We start from the raw sequence: 15,998 nt of genomic DNA on the forward strand, positions 1-15,998 counted from the left end.
TGTTTTTCTGAGTGTGAAAACTGTACTGCAGTGATTTAAGCAAATATCCTTGTATTTTTGGAATAAACAATAAGACATTTAGATGTAAAGAGGTTATTATGACTGCAACTCACTCTCAAATGGCTCACAAAATATGTACATATAGTTTACATTTTATGATGTGTGTATGTATGTGAGCAGAGAAAGAATGTTAACATTTGGGTAATCTCAGTGGATGGTATGTACAAAAATTCTTAATGCTTACAATATTTTGTGAGTTTTTATATACGTGTGTATGTATGTGCACATATATTATGTATATGTATGTATTAGTCAATACTTAATATATCACTAAACTATTTAGTTTTGACCCACAGTTTGTATTTGATTTGAAATCTCCCTGACTTGATTTGAGAAATCTCTCTCAAATTACTTACTCGTCCTCTTTTGTAAAGTAGTGCAAAGTAATGCAAAGTAAGTCCTCCATTTAGAATTAATAGATAAAAAAACACCGGAGCAATCTTGAATTCGTACTCAGAGACCTAAGTTTCACTTGAGCATTGGGAAGAGTTCCAAAGTCAAAGTACATTCTGAAACAAATGAAATTACCCTCATCTTACGGTGTGCGTTAAACAATAACTGTACAAGTGCCAAGGCTGTCCATGGTTTCTATTGCTGTTGCAACATCTCAGCTCAAAGTAACATCCACAGATTTTTCAGTGGCTGCTTATAGAAAAGTGGCTATGCCTTCACTGTTTCTAATTAAATCAGTTTCACAACCCCACATTTCAGCCATTCCTCAAATGTCTACCAGTGCCCTGACAGGTCTCAAGCGGAGCCAAAAGTGGTTGTGGTTCCGTCACCTCAGACAACAGAGCCTATTGATGCTAAACAAATGTTTTCCAAAAATTCTGACTTTCCTTTTACATCATTAGCAGAAACCTCTACTGGCCCTGCTCCAACTCCCACCCCCAAACAAAGCAATCTCCCCCCACCAAACACTGTAAGAAAAAGAAAGAGTGAAATGTTTAAGAAAAATAGTAGAAATAGCATTTTATGGTCACAAAGCACTTTGACAAAAATTACCCCATTTTCCTGTCACAATTCTACCATAAGAAGTCCTATTTTATTGAGTATAAAACTGGGGTGCAAAACCCAAGACTATCCCAGGATTTCACACTTTGTATGCAGAATTTAGAGCCAGGACCTATGTTTTGTACCCTCCGGGGCAGGAGAGGGGGTAATCACTGGGTTATGATGTTTATAAAATGTTCAAAAGTAAATTAAGTGTAAAAAATAAAATGACTGGCAACAACAGTATTTAAAGTACATTTCATTGAAAACGTTGGGCTTCCCTGAGAAAACATACATTATGACCCAGAGTGTTTCGACAGGGCTCTGGAGATCTGACCTCCAGTGTCAGCAAAGCTACAGACCAGGCACATGAACCTGAACAAGGTACTTGATCTCTGTAGCTCGGCTTCTGCTTTGGTAAAACTGCTTTTCCTCGCAGAGTTGTGACAATGGACCTTTATGCATGTAAAACTCTACATGTGTGCTATTTACCATCATTATCTCTAATAAGAGTGAATTCTTCATCCCCCATTGGCCCCAGCATCAGTGAATGGCACCCAGTCATTCAGAGCAAAAATAATGGCCTCGCGTCCCTCCTACTACTCACCGCCACATGCAGTTCACCTCCTTCAGGATAACAGTCTAAACTCCTTAGCTTAAAAAGTCCCTCATGATCTGGCCTCACCTCCTGACATTCTTCTATCTTTTTCATTATTTCAAATTTCTATGTTTTTCTTTTTTTATTTTTACTTATTTATCTTTAGAGGGGAAGGGAAAGAGAGGGAGAGAAATATCAATGTATGGTTGCCTTTCGTACGTCCCCTACTGGGAAGTGGTCTGCAACCCAGGCATGTGCCCTGACTGGGAATCAAACCGCGATCCTCTGGTTTGCAGACCCACGGCTCAATCCACTGAGCTACACCAGCCAGGGCCCAAATTTCTCTGTTTTTCAATATGAATAACTAATCACTTCATATATTCTAAACCCTATGGCATATATGCCATAGCTTCTTCTTGGCGTACCCTCACTATACCCATCCTCACCCAATTAATTCCTGGGTGTTCTTTAAGACTCAGCTGGAGCTATTCTGGAAGTCCTTCTTAAAGCCCACAGTCTCAAGTAAACAGACTGCTTTTGGCCTCCGTGGAGCCTGCACACACTTCTATGACCGTCTTCACTGCTGCTGCACCAAGTGCTCATTCTATCCCTTCCTCTGGACAAGTGATTTCCAGCCGGTCTGCTACAGGAACTTTAAAACTGACTATTTAGTCAGGGGCACTGACCTCTTTCCCCCTAGACTGCCAAATGAAAAATAACAACAGCCATCCGGTGTGAATGAATCAAAATGATACCTATTATTTTTGTCAGGCAAAAACATACATTTTCGGTGTGCAGCAGAATTTTAGTAATTAGTTTATGTGCCATGAGATGAAAGAAGTTGGAAACCACTGCCACTCTAGACCATCACGGTCCAGATGAGCTTTCTGCAATATTGGAATTGTTCTATATCTGTACTGTCCAATACAATAGCCACTAGCCACTTGAAAGCTGGCTAGTTCAATTGAGGACATTCATTGTAAATTTTACTTAATTTGAATTATTTTAAATCTACATTTAAATAGCCACCTGTGGCCCATGGCTATGGTGTCGGACAGCCCGCTTTACACAGTCAGCTCCAAGGACAAAAGCCTTCTTACGTGCCTCTGTTCTCTGGCACCAGGGCGGGATCTGCCACACAGCAGGATTCAGTGTTTGCTGAAAGACCAAGTGAACGTGTAAATATCTATAAACACTGCCTATGAACAGTCAGGAAGTGATTCTACCCAATACTCAAAGCATTCGGGATTATCATAAAATTTGGCCAAACTAGTCACATCTTGTAAAATGCACCTCATTAAGTATCATGGAAAAAAAATCCATAAACCATTCATTTCTGCACAGGCCACTTGAGCTTCGCGATGACTCTCCAATGACTTCCAGATGGCTTTTTGACTAATGGCTATGCTATTTATGAAATACTATGATAGTCATGGCAGCATCATTTTGGAATGTCAAAATCAACTACAATGTTTTATAAAGAAAAAAACACGGGCTTTTACCATGCTTATGAAAAAAATAAAAATAAAAGCCCTCGAATGCCTGAAGCATTCCCAGAGTATGAAGGACTACTGTGACCTAGTCTTTGAAATTAACCATCAGCTCTCCCAACTGGGTGGGTTTTGAAATCCCATCCAATATCTGAAGAAGGAGTATGTACTGACTTGATCTCTCACGCTCCCATCACTGCAATGGCAGAATATGGAGCAAACATGACCTAGCTACAAAGAACTAGTGGTCACATTCAAGTTGGTTCCAATTAAAAGTCTCAGTTGACAGCATTTAGGAGCTTGATGTGTGCTTGGTCATTTAAGATTTTAAGAAATTTAAAGATGTGAACGTCACAAAGCAGAGCTTAAGCAGGTCTGACTCCACATCCGGGTCCTCTCTGCAAACCCCTCAGAGCGGAGCTGGCAGTGGAAGGCCTGGACAAAGGTGGTCTGCACACCATCACCCCTCAAAGAAAGGAGAGCTTCTCTCCGGCCTGGCTGGTGCGTGGCACAGCCCACAGCGGTTCTCCCAGGGCTGAACAACCACTTTGTGATGTCCTTTCACTGCGTAATTACTTCTGTAAAGGGAGACTAATCCTAAATCTAAACTGTATGTGAAATAAGAAGGAACAGATAAAGCGTTTACAAGCTTGATTAGGAGCAGTAACAAGTGGGGCTTCAAATGCCGAGCTCACTCCTTTCAAATTCAATTAAAATGTCTAATGAAAAGTAAATAGCTATTTACTACAAAATAATTAATGCTCACTGAAGAAAAAAAATAAAAGGCTAAAATAAAACACACATTAATTCCCTTTATCCAAAGATAACATTTGGTATATGCCACTGCTTTTTTATTTTAATGCACTTTTAAAGCAGGAAAATAAGTACTCGCCAGCATTTACATAACCCTCTCTCTGTCCTAGGCATTTAACATCTGAGGATCCATTCTGTCTTCACCACAGTACGTGGAGGGAGGGACCGTGGTTGTCTGTACCTTACAGACAAAGAAACTGAGCAGAGGGAAGCTGAGTAACTCGACACAGTTCACAAGCTTGGAAGTGTAAATAATCTCTGCTCGGTTTTGACTGTGGGGACATTATGTTCAACTGAGCAGTGTGGGAAGGAAACTTTCTCCTGAACTTTATTAAATGCTTAACTGCTATTTCAGTGCTCCGTCAGAAGCAGGGAGCACAACCTGCTTGTCTTCTATTTGATTCCGTGCCCCAGCTGGGGGAGGGGCCCAGCTAAGCAAGGCCACATTCACTGACTTGCATCTAATACTCAACAGCTGGGCGGGAGGGCTCAGACTGTAATATGAATTTAGATTCCTTCCAGGCTCTATCTCTTTGATGTTCTTAGTATCAAACTGTAATCTTCTTATCTCTACATACTACACAATCAATTAGTTTGGTCATTAAAAGTCTATATTTAACTTGACTCAAGTCTGATTGTACTTTTTTCACCTGGGTTCTTAAAACATACAGTTTCCAATTCCTTTGAAATCTAAAGGTGCCCATTTTAACTAGGAACTTCAAAAAAGTGGGGAGAGCACAACAAAATGCAGGTGAAAAGAAGTGGAAAGAAATTTTCCACAGTGTAAACTGTTAAACTAGAAATGTGAGATGCAACGGACAAGTTCAGAAACATTCCAAAGTCAAAGATGTTCTTCTACACCTTCACCCCATTCCCAAAGGCCGCCCGCAAACGTCCGGAGTGATGGACACTCAAGTTTTCTGCTCGTTGCGCCGGTATTATCTGCTGCCTCGCACTATTTTTTATGGTGTGTTACCCATACAGCAACTCCTTCGGCAACAATGGTAATTACACAGCAGGGCTGTTATCTCAGGATAGCACTGTCGTTAACTATTGTCACTGCACCACGCATGGTTATAATAATTGCAGCAAAAAAAGTCTTATGGAAGCAAGCATTTTTAGTTCTGGCATTCAAAAATCACTTCAGCAATTACACTGTTTAAAAATCAAGTTTGTGTCCCCCCCCCACCCTGCAAAAGCACGACTTCCTCTGCACAGAGCCCACTGAAGCTACTTGTATGTCCCCTAACAGGACATGTTAGACTGTCTGTTGTGAGGAGAAGAGGAAAAAAACAAACAAATGACAATTCTCGAAGTGATTACTTACAGCTCCTCTAGAAAGGGGAAGTTCTTAAATGCATCCTCTGGCAATTGAGTAATGTTGTTCATACTGATATCCCTGGAAAACAAAGTTAATAAGACTGTTAACTAAGTGACAATAGACTTCAGGCACTTAATTTAACAAAAAGACAATAAGGTGCTGAATGTTTACAAAGAAACAAGAAAAATGAGCAGAGGAAACAGACACAGTAAGAGTCACAACTGGGCTTCAGAATGCAGAACACAAAGAAAAGTTGAATCTTGAAATACGAACTTTACCCCATAATTCAGAAACATACACAAATCCTGGATTTCCCCCCTTTTAAGGATCCCTGGGAAAAATTCTTCAAACTATCTACAATAAAAGGGCCAGTGTGGCTTCCCAGGGGTATAAAAGTATGTATATGATATAAACAAACAAACAAACGAGCAAATAAATATCTCCAGACTTGATTTTTAAAAATACTGGCAAAGGTGGCTTCTTAAGTCACTGTCACAAACAATAAAACAGGTCCTAGCTGTACCCTATAAAACCTATAAAAGTCCTCCAGGTAATAGCCGTAAGTGGATTTCATTTTTAGCCTATGAACAGATGCGGCTGGAGACAAGTGCATACACGACAGGTATGCGGTCCATTCCAAGTTTCTCCTTAGAGAGGCAGCAGAAAGGAGAGACCGCACTTGACAATGTAACTCAGCAGTTAACTAGTTCACACAGCTGAAAAGTATTCGAGTCACCATTTCCTTATTCCCTGGCAGCTGCCCATTGAGAACTGACTTTCTCCCCCCCCATACCCTACTTAACATCAGCACCTCGAAAGGCAGGTTAAGGGAGCCCCATAAAGGCCAGTCCCACCCAACATGCAATGGGCGATTGCTTTACTCAGGTTCTCCAGCCTCTCGCCTCGTGTTAAAGGCCGGGACTGAGCCCTCGGGTCTTTACGCATGTGACCTTCCCTTCATCAGATCAGACATATTGGTCTACGAACATGGAAGAGAAATCAAGGACACAAGAATCCGGTAACAACCCTTGGGCCAGGTAGAATTTTCCTTTAAAGGAGGTGACAACGTCAGTGCCAAGACAGGAGAGTCCCTTCTCCCCAGTTTCCCTCTCACAAGAATTTAGAAATGGAATTTGTGCCCCTTCTAGTTACTAGCCCTTCCCAAGATGGGTTTGGAAAACTTTGAGAGTAACAATCATTGTAGCAGCAAAAACAGCAACCACAGTAGCAGGTAACATAAGACAACACATAAAATGTCACTTTACCAATGGGGGAACTGAGACTCACTCAATTTAATCACTTCCCCAGCGCCTCTGAACAAGTGGCTTCAACACTCCTTTAGTCAGCTATCCCTGGGGAAGAAAGGGGAGGAGAGCCACCCTCTTCTTCCCAGACACGCCAGCAAGATGCAGGAGCCATGGCCCCGAAACAGGCGTCAGGAGCAGCGGGCTCTGCCCCACGGCCGCTGTGCGATCCATCATGCACCTCGCCTGGCTCATCTGTAAGATGAGGGGCTTGGCTGAGGGGTCCTGGCTTCCACGCCTGACATTACATACTTCCACACTCTACCCTTTTCTGTAGTGTTCAAGGTGGCGCACACTCTTCCTGATGGAAATACATGAGCTTCATTTTATGCAAAGGGCACATCAACCTGCCACTCAAAAACCGAGTCACTCCCACTGTAAACACACGTGGCATGTACCAAAAAATCATTCTTAAGAGTACAACAAAACTTTTCATCATACTGGAAGGCAAACTAATAATCCAGGTAGGTAAGCAGTGATTCTACAAAATATCACACAATTTCGGTGCTATTTAGTCACTCCAATAAAAGAAGAGAGAAAGATAACCACACTTTGTTACTTTGCAAAAGGAGGTTGTCCATGCAGTTGCCTCCAAGCGTGGCACACCTGAATTCAGGTGTGTACCACGGTAACAGAAAAACTGATTAATTGCCTCAGCAGAAAAAGACACGTAATTGGAGAGAATTTACACCACGCTATCTGTGCATTCCAATTTTTTATAACACATACGCCTATATAATTCTCTCATTTTTTTTCCCTCAGAGTAACAAGACATAACAGGTAGTTTCGCTGTGAGCTATAGATGTAATTAGTGGAACTCCGTATTTACAAACTAATGTATGTTCAACACGACATGAAGTTTTGCTTCAAAGCTTCAGATTCAGGAGCAACACTTGTTTTCAGATTGTTCCGAATTTCACACCCAGAGAAGTTTTCTCTTCATGTGTAGTTTCTCTCATACTTTGGGGACTTCAGTGACAAAACACTTGTGAGTGAGGTTAAAAAGGGGGGGCTGGGGTGTGCAAAAGATGTTATCTCCAGAGAAGCTCTGGAAACATGTGGTTACAGAGTATCAGGTGGGTGGGCACTCATTTAAAATAATGAGGGCTAATGGTGATAAACAACCAACAGACATTCCAGCCCTGACATCACTAACTGCAGGGAGAGAGCTTGCAGTTGGAAAGAATGCTGGTGGTTGATGAGTTCACTGTACAAATTTACAAATGGAAGCCCTATGTCCATAACTACAAACATATTAGACTCATAAGCCACAGTTGCATTAAAATCCATAAATGAAAGAAAGGTATGTAGAAAATTTTCAAGTAGGAGATAAACCGCCAGATCAGCACCCTGACATTCTCATGAGCAACAAACAGTCTTACCAGGAACGTCTGCAACTAAACCAGTGATTTAGCACCCTGGGTTCCATAGAGAAAATAAATATAATGACAACAAAAACAGAAAACACACAAGGCCAGGGCACAAATAACTCACAAAACACCTCTGAAGGGTGGTTTTAAGAGAACTGACGGCCTTATGTGAAGGCAGCCAGGTGTGTGTGGAAGTATAGGTGTGCATAGACACGGGAGCAGGACAGAGCAAGGTTTTTACCTGTGGATTCACTACCTTGGGCAAGCTGTTCACCTTTTCTGAGCCCTGGCTTCTTAATTTTGAAAAACAGAAGCAGTGCAAGCTAAACCTTGCAGATTGCTGTGAAGGTCAGAAAATGTCAAGTCTTGTATAAGAAGCTAAGGCATAGGTATGATCTTATCAACACCCTGGTGTTTGCTGATCCGGAAGCTGTCTGAATCCGGTGGACAGAGCGCAGGCCAAGCATCGCCCCACCTTTGGTGGCCTTCCTTCCCCCAAAAGAAACCCCTTTTACACAAAACAAACACTAAATGGTGCAGAAGATCTAGAACCTGCAATAGTTCTACCTCCAAAACTACACTCTAAACTCCAGATCATCAAATGCCAAAAACTTGAAGCCAGAAGAGCCCTTAAAGATCAAATACTTCATTTTTTTATCAACAAAAAAAGAATTTTAAGGCTTACTTGTTGGTAGTCAAACACTCTTTTTAAAAAAATTACATTCTTATAGGAAATTTTTGGAAGGTCAAGGGAACATAGGATCCATCCAATAAAAAAAAAGAATTAGTATATCAGAAGGAACCCAAAACACTAATTTGAAAGAACATGAACACCCCTACATTCATTGCAGTGTTATTTACAATTGCCGAGATATGGAAGCAGCTCAAGTGTCCCTTGGTAGATAACTGGATAAAACAACTATAGTTTACACAATGGAATACTACTCGGCCATAAAAAAAGAAGAAAATTTAACCCTTTGCAACAGTAAAGATGGACTGGAGAACCAGTATGCTAGTGAATAAGCCAGTCAGAGAAAGACAAATACCATATGATTTCACTCATAAGTAGAATGTAATGAACAAACTGAACTAATAAGCAAAACACAGACAGACCACAGACAGAGAGCAGGCTGACAGCTGTGGGGGCGGGAGGTTGGGGGTGGAGAGAGTGAGCAAAAAGGAAAAGGACTCATGGACGTGGACAACAGTGTGCTGATTGCTAGGGGACTGGGAGGAGATAAGGGGACTAAATTTTTATCCCCATCAGGGATGAAAATACAATAAAGATTAAATATCAAAAAAATAAAAAAGGATTAGGGTGACCTCAAGCAGATTAGTGATAAGCAGGGGACAGAACCTAGAACTCTTACTTGGTGGGGAGGAACATTCTTGAACGTGCCTTTACTATAACATATCTGCTTGAATGTATCCTTTCTACACATATTTACTTGTTTTATAACAAATGTCATTACGGTTAGGTTTCTCCAGTACACTAACTGGAACAGAGCAGGCATCTGCAGACGCTACACCCGCACAATGCAATACTCCCCCATTTTTACCAGATTTCAGAAATACAAGAGTCCACTAGAAAAAGTAAAGCTGAACACTCAAAACACCAGTAGTCGCTGTTTTCAAAATTAAAATTTAAAGAGTGCAATTGTTTAATTGAAACTGCTAAATCTCCCCAGTGGTTAAACTCTCATTCTTTTCCCTCATAAAATTCACTAATGCTCAAGTATCTAGAGAGTGAAAAGGAACGTCATGTTTCAACAAGGTACCTTTTAAAATCCCTGTAAAAGGCTCCGTAAGTGAGCCTGACCTGTTTGCTGACGGCCCAGCATGTACCACTGTGGGCTCCGCCATTGCATGCTTACTAGGCCTGGGCCTGTTGCCAAGGAATTATTTAGTTTTAAATACACTGGGACTGACCCAGTGTTATCTATATTTGAATAAGCCCTCCTTTTGGTATTAGATAAAATTGTACTGCTGCTGCCATACTGTGATTATATCTCAAATATCACTCAGCAGTTGAAAAAGTCAATTCATTACATAAAAGTTCTAGAGAACACAGGGTTCTCTAATGGTCTTTGAAAAATGCTGGTGATGTCTTTAAACTCAATAAACGCAAGCTGATAGTGACTGAGAACTAAGACGATCCCAACGACTTTTCTAAGGTTTTTTGTAATCGACCAAAAATTTCCAGGCAATCTCCAGTGAACAGATGTCTACACTATGACCAAAAGCAAAAAAAACAAACCCCCCAAAAACTAAAACTAAATTTGGACAATGCCTCTGGTGGGGCGAATTTGACGGAAGGTCTCCCTTGCCCACAAGCCGTAGCAGAAACATAACATCAGACTTCCGGTCAAAGCTTATGAAGCGCCGTTTCTTTTCTGACACTATTCAGTATCTTTGAGCAGGTAACCTCTTTTCTCCCCACCTTTTTATAGTAACTGAAGTAACCCAAGTTAATTATTCTTTAAAAAATGAAATGCAGGGAAAGCCACCTGCAATATCAATACCAGAAAGAACCATTATATTTCATGGGGGGCCATTACAAATTCTTTTTCTATGTACAGTGTATACTTTTATAAGCATGAAACTGCATAGTCCTGAACACATTTATCTCTTGATACCTAAGATTATTCATTTGCAACATGAAAATAAAATCATCTTATGCCTTTTAACAAAAGGGTACATGTTAAAATCTAATATATCCTAGCATGGTATTTTTGACATGAATGGGAACATCTTTGCTACCTGAAGCCACCATGTTCCATGAAAAAAAGGTGAATTAAAGATTCTCCTTTACCAGAGAAAGGAGATGTACTGTCACCCATTAAACAAACTTTCACAAAGTGTCCATTATCCACTTACACACGGTCACTCTGCGGGGATGAGCAGGCTTTCACAGCAAAAGGTAAGTTCCGTTCTTTTTAAAAAAATTTTATTAATATCCATCAGTACACTCCACTCTTATTTTATTAAGACACTGTTGCAATGTTCAAGTAAACCTTTTAAAAATGCATTATTGCATTCTGAAAGCAATAAGAACTGCTACATGTACATGAAGAAATGTTCTTTTACACTGAAGAAATGGGGCAGAAACAGCATGTATGTTATTTTAGTCAGATTGGCTCCAGAGATATTTCTCTGACCTCACATGTTTTGGCACTGCTAGAATGCAACTTGACGTCACAACAGATACCCTTCTCGTGTTGCATATAACAACCTACTAGTTTTAGGCAGCGGGATAAATTGGCTCCATGCTCTCCGGGATCTTTTCCGGCATTTCAAGCACAAAGACTCAGTGCATCGTCCCAGCAGAAAGAATCCGAAACTTGCTTCTCCACAGCCTTGCAATCCTTAAGAGGGTAGCTGCTACAATCACCATTACCAACACAGCAAAAGTGCTTCTCAGATAAGACCTAATTAAGGTGTTCATCGTCCCCAAGCCCTTATTATATGAAATGTTAAAGGGACTTACCTAAGAAAAAGAAGATAAAAAAGATGAACAGTGAAAGGACAGCAAACTCACAGTTATCAACAACCACACCTAAAACAAAAGCAAACTAAGAGGAGAGCTAGATCAGGAGTGAACCACAGAAATGAAGATCACATGGAGAATTAGCAACAGGGGAGTGAGAGAAGGAGAAGGGGGGAGAAGGTACAGAAAATAAGTAGTCTAGACAGTAGATAGAAAACAGATAGGGGGGAGGGTAAGAATAGTAGGGGAAATATAGAATCTAAAGAACTTGAGACACGTGTTCATGAACTAAAGGGGGGAATGGTGGGGGAGGGGTGTGCAGGGTGGAGGAGAACGAAGGGAGGAATAGAACAAATGTAATGGCATAATCAATAAAAAATATTTAAAAATTACCAAAAAAATAAAATAATAATAAAAAAATAAATAAATGTGAGTTACTACAGAGAAAAGTTACCACTTTGCCGTGTCATTATCCAGTTAAGGTACTGGAACATTGCAAGAAAGGCTAGAGAAAATACCAACTTCAAATCTTAAAAAATTATAAGAATGAAAACTTTTTGCTATCAGAGATACACAGAAGAATGTTTAATTCATGTATCTACTTTCACCGATTAAAACCTCTACTTTGGGCCTTTTAGAATTTTTACATTCAGGACTTTCAAAGCTGCATTCCCTTCGTCAAGAAAATGAATACATATGAAACAGACTGGGAGAAAATATTTGCAAAACATGTATCAGATAAAGGATTTGTATCTATAATATACAAAGAACTCTCAAAACTCAGTAAGAAAATAAGCCTGATTTTGAGGTGAAAAAAAATTTGAGTAACACTTCACCAAAGAAAATTATATAAGTGTCAAAAAAGTACATAAAAAGTCATTAGGGAAACAGAACTTAAAAATCCCAATGACATACCACACAACTATTAGAATGGCTAAAATGTATTTAAAAAAAGAAATAGCAGTTGACAATACCAAGTGCTAACAAAGATGTGGAACAATCAGAACTCCCACTGGGCTGGTGGGAATACAAAATGGTACAACTTTGGAAAATACTTTGGAAGTTTCTTATAAAATGAATAGGCTTATGACCATATGACCGACAATGCTACTTAGAAACAATATAGTTGCCCCAAACTGGAACTAACCTAGGCATCCTTCACTGGTGGCTGGATAAAGAAACTTGGGTGTTTCCATAAATGAACTAATAACACAGAGCAAACTATTGCTACAGGAGCAACAAGGATGAATCTCAAATACCTTGTGCTAAGTCAAGAGGCCAGACCCAAAGGCTACTGCTGTATAATTCCATTTGTCTGGCATTCTGGAGAAGACGAATTCTCAGAGAGGGAAAACAGATCGGTGGAGGCCAACAGCTGAGGGGTGGGCTGGGAGAACAGTTGACTACAAAGGGGCATGACAGACCTTTCTGGAGTGATGGCGATGCTCTGCATCTTGATGTTGATGGTGGTGACGTATCTGAATACATTTATCAAAACTCTTGAAACTATAATTAAAAAGTGCAAATTTAAACCTCAATACCTGTGTTAGCGTTTTAGAAATAAGAACATGTATGATATCACCTCCTCGCATTTCTCCTCCAGGAAAAAAATAATTCATCTTTGGCTAGAGGTCCTCCTTCTCAGCGCTACCCAAAACCAAATTAATTTGAGGCAGTGCTGGCTTGGCCTGAGTCAAGAAATCTGCAGTCCTTCTTTTTTTTCTTTTTATTTCTTAGGTTTTGCTTTGGTTCAGTTCTTACAACTTCTCCTATGCACTTGCCACAGGACGCCAGGCCAAACCTCTTCCTTCTCTCTTTACTGAGCGCCTACTAGGGTTGTGCCTGTGTGCGGGGCATTGGGTGTAAAAGAGAAGACGGACACGGTACCTATCTACCCTGAATAGCGTCCGAGGCAGTGAACGAACGAGGCAATAATAAAACAACAACAACGAAAGTGCTGTGACCCATGCAGCACCCCAAGGGAGATGCGCCCTGGAACCTGGAGCTGGGGAAGGCGTCCAAGGCCAGGGCTGCAGTGCTGAGGTGTCCAGGACACTCAGTGCTTTCCAGAGAGCTGCTGTGTCAGCCTGTGGGCTCACTCACGAGGTCGGCCCCGTTCCTTTGCAGAGACACAGCTGGCCTGTTGGGCAGGATAATTCTTCACAATGCAAGATGCTGCTCACTGTAGGGAGCCTGGCATCCCCGTTTTCCCAGCACACTAAGTAGTGCAACCAAAAACATTCCCCAAACACTTCGAACCTTCCCTCAGGAAGCTGCTAGCACAGAAAGGACAGGAAATCGGCTTGGTGGGTGGCAGACGGCATTTTTTTAATCCTCACCTGAGGGTATTTTGTTGCTTTTAGAGAGAAGAAGGGGGAAAGAGAGAGAGACACACACACACACACACACACACACACACCAATGTGAGAGAGAATCACCCATCAGTTGCCTCCCGTACATGCCCTGACCGGCGATCAAACCTGCAACCTTTCAGTGCCTGGAATGACGTGCCGACCAACTGAGCCAGGTTAGCCAGGGAGGCACATTTTTTTAGTCCTCACTGAAGGATATGTTTATTGATTTTAGAGAGAAAGAAATGAGGGTGGAGAGACAGGTGTGAGAGAGAAATGTTGATTGGCTGCCTTCGGGACATACCCCGACCAGGGACTGAACCTGCAACTAGGCGTGTTCCCTGACTGTGAATCGAACCTGCAACATTTTGGTGTTCAGGACAACGCTGTAACTAACTGAGCCACCAGACCAGGGTACTGTTTGTAAAAAGATATATAATGAATAGTTAATATCAAATTTATGGTATACTACATAGAAAAAGAATAACATTATTTTATAATAGTTATTTAAATTTTGTGCATGTGCGGGGGGGGGGGGGGAGGAAGGGAAGAGAGAGAATTTAAAACATCTTTGAAAGCCTCTGAACTAGATGAACTTGTTGGTTTGGGTAGAGGGTGCCTTCCAGGCAGAGGGGATATCATGCATGAAAGAAAGCAGGGCCAGATGAGATAAAACCAGAGTGGTCAAAGAGAGAAAACTATCCAGGAATTTGAAATTTACAAGCACTATAGCTACAAGTGGCAAGAAAAGCTACCAAGACACGCGGAAAGTATATCCCAAAGGCCTTGTGTGGACTTCTATAAATCAGACCTACATCCTGGAAGCATGGAAAGCTGCCAGAGGAGGTTTAACTCCACAACAAAGTCAAGTTTGTTGTAGAATGATCACTCTGGCAGCCATGTATTACCATGGGACGCAAAGAGGGGAGAAAGAAATCTAGCCCCTCTGGAGTTCAGCTTCCTGCACTGTGAAATATTTTGTACTCACTAATTTCTAAGGTCCTTTCCAAATTTACTTCGGTATCGCTGCTCCTGCACATTCCATGCATAATTAGTAGAAAATAAGAAACCCTTGGATTCATGTTTTTTCAATATGTGTAGGCACATTTGCTTGTGTTAGCAAGTGTGTGAATGAGTACAGACTTAAACATACCCCCTTCAGAATTACAAGGGTTCGGCAATTAAGAAAGACGCATGACTTCATCTCCAAAGGTAATATTTTATGCTGTAATTGTTTATGCTCTTGGTGAAGCAATACAGCCCAGGAGACATTTAAGGGTGTGTTCTTCAAGGAGATGCTAACCCGACAAGTTAGAAATGAGAGAGAACAAAACACTGGTGTATAAATATCATGCCACAAATGAAAGACATGCATGGATTCAATTACACATCCTTAAAAGGATAACTCCAAAAAATAAAACTAGTTAGCCTATTATCAATATTCTCTACTTATGAAGCAAGTTCTGCTTGTGTGGAGGGCTTTTTATTTCTGTCTTTTTAAACAGCGCCTAGTTTTCAGTATGGGATGTGTTCTAAAGAGAAAAATATAAAATATTCTACACATCTCGAGCCCTGTTGACTAAATGGCAAAGAAAAATGAATACCACTCGAAAAGAACATTACTTTCTTTCCTACAGTTTGATCAAGTACCCTAGCTTCCGGGGTTGCATGGAACAGATGAGGGTTAAACTGTGTAACATTCTCTGTTTTCTTGCTACTTAACGGGTGTTCCCAGACATTCTCTGGGTGTCCACAGCTGTGCTGGTAACCCTAATGATGACAACAGCAGGGCTTATTACCAGCCAAGACACACAGACAAAATGCTATTTCAATAGTCCATTTAACATCAACAAGAGGTATTTAAGGGTTTTCATCTGGGCAGATTAGAAACACTCAATTACTTCATCCTAGCAGACAAAATGCACTATTCATATAGAAATCAATCCAACAGCATTTATTATGGTAAATATTCTAATTAACTAAAGGGTTTAGGTTTTCCTATGGCTACACTTATTTAACACCACTGACATAGGAAAACATTACTTCACAGCCCTCGCCTTCAAACATGTACTCCCACGACTTTTGTTTTGACGGGTATTTTTTAAACTGGAGCCTACAACCAATTAATGGGCTGTGAAATTGTTTTAATGGGTCCTAGCCAACTTTTTTTTAATAAAAACAGACAAAACAGACAGAACAAAACAGAAAAAA

General features: G+C 40.8%; 1 protein-coding gene across 1 annotated transcript in view; it reads right to left on the reverse strand.

The window, feature by feature from the left end:
* LGR4 (leucine rich repeat containing G protein-coupled receptor 4) overlaps positions 1-15,998 on the reverse strand; it is a 96,911-nt gene that overhangs the window by 42,781 nt on the left and 38,132 nt on the right. Inside the window, exon 2 of the mRNA XM_037146036.2 lies at positions 5,282-5,353. Within this exon, the coding sequence (XP_037001931.2) occupies positions 5,282-5,353 (72 nt within the window). The remainder of the gene's footprint in view (positions 1-5,281; positions 5,354-15,998) is intronic.

Source organism: Artibeus jamaicensis, unplaced genomic scaffold (genome assembly GCF_021234435.1).
Source record: "Artibeus jamaicensis isolate MK-2021 breed Jamaican fruit bat unplaced genomic scaffold, CSHL_Jam_final contig_797, whole genome shotgun sequence".
In the NCBI taxonomy this organism is placed as follows: Eukaryota; Metazoa; Chordata; class Mammalia; order Chiroptera; family Phyllostomidae; genus Artibeus; species Artibeus jamaicensis.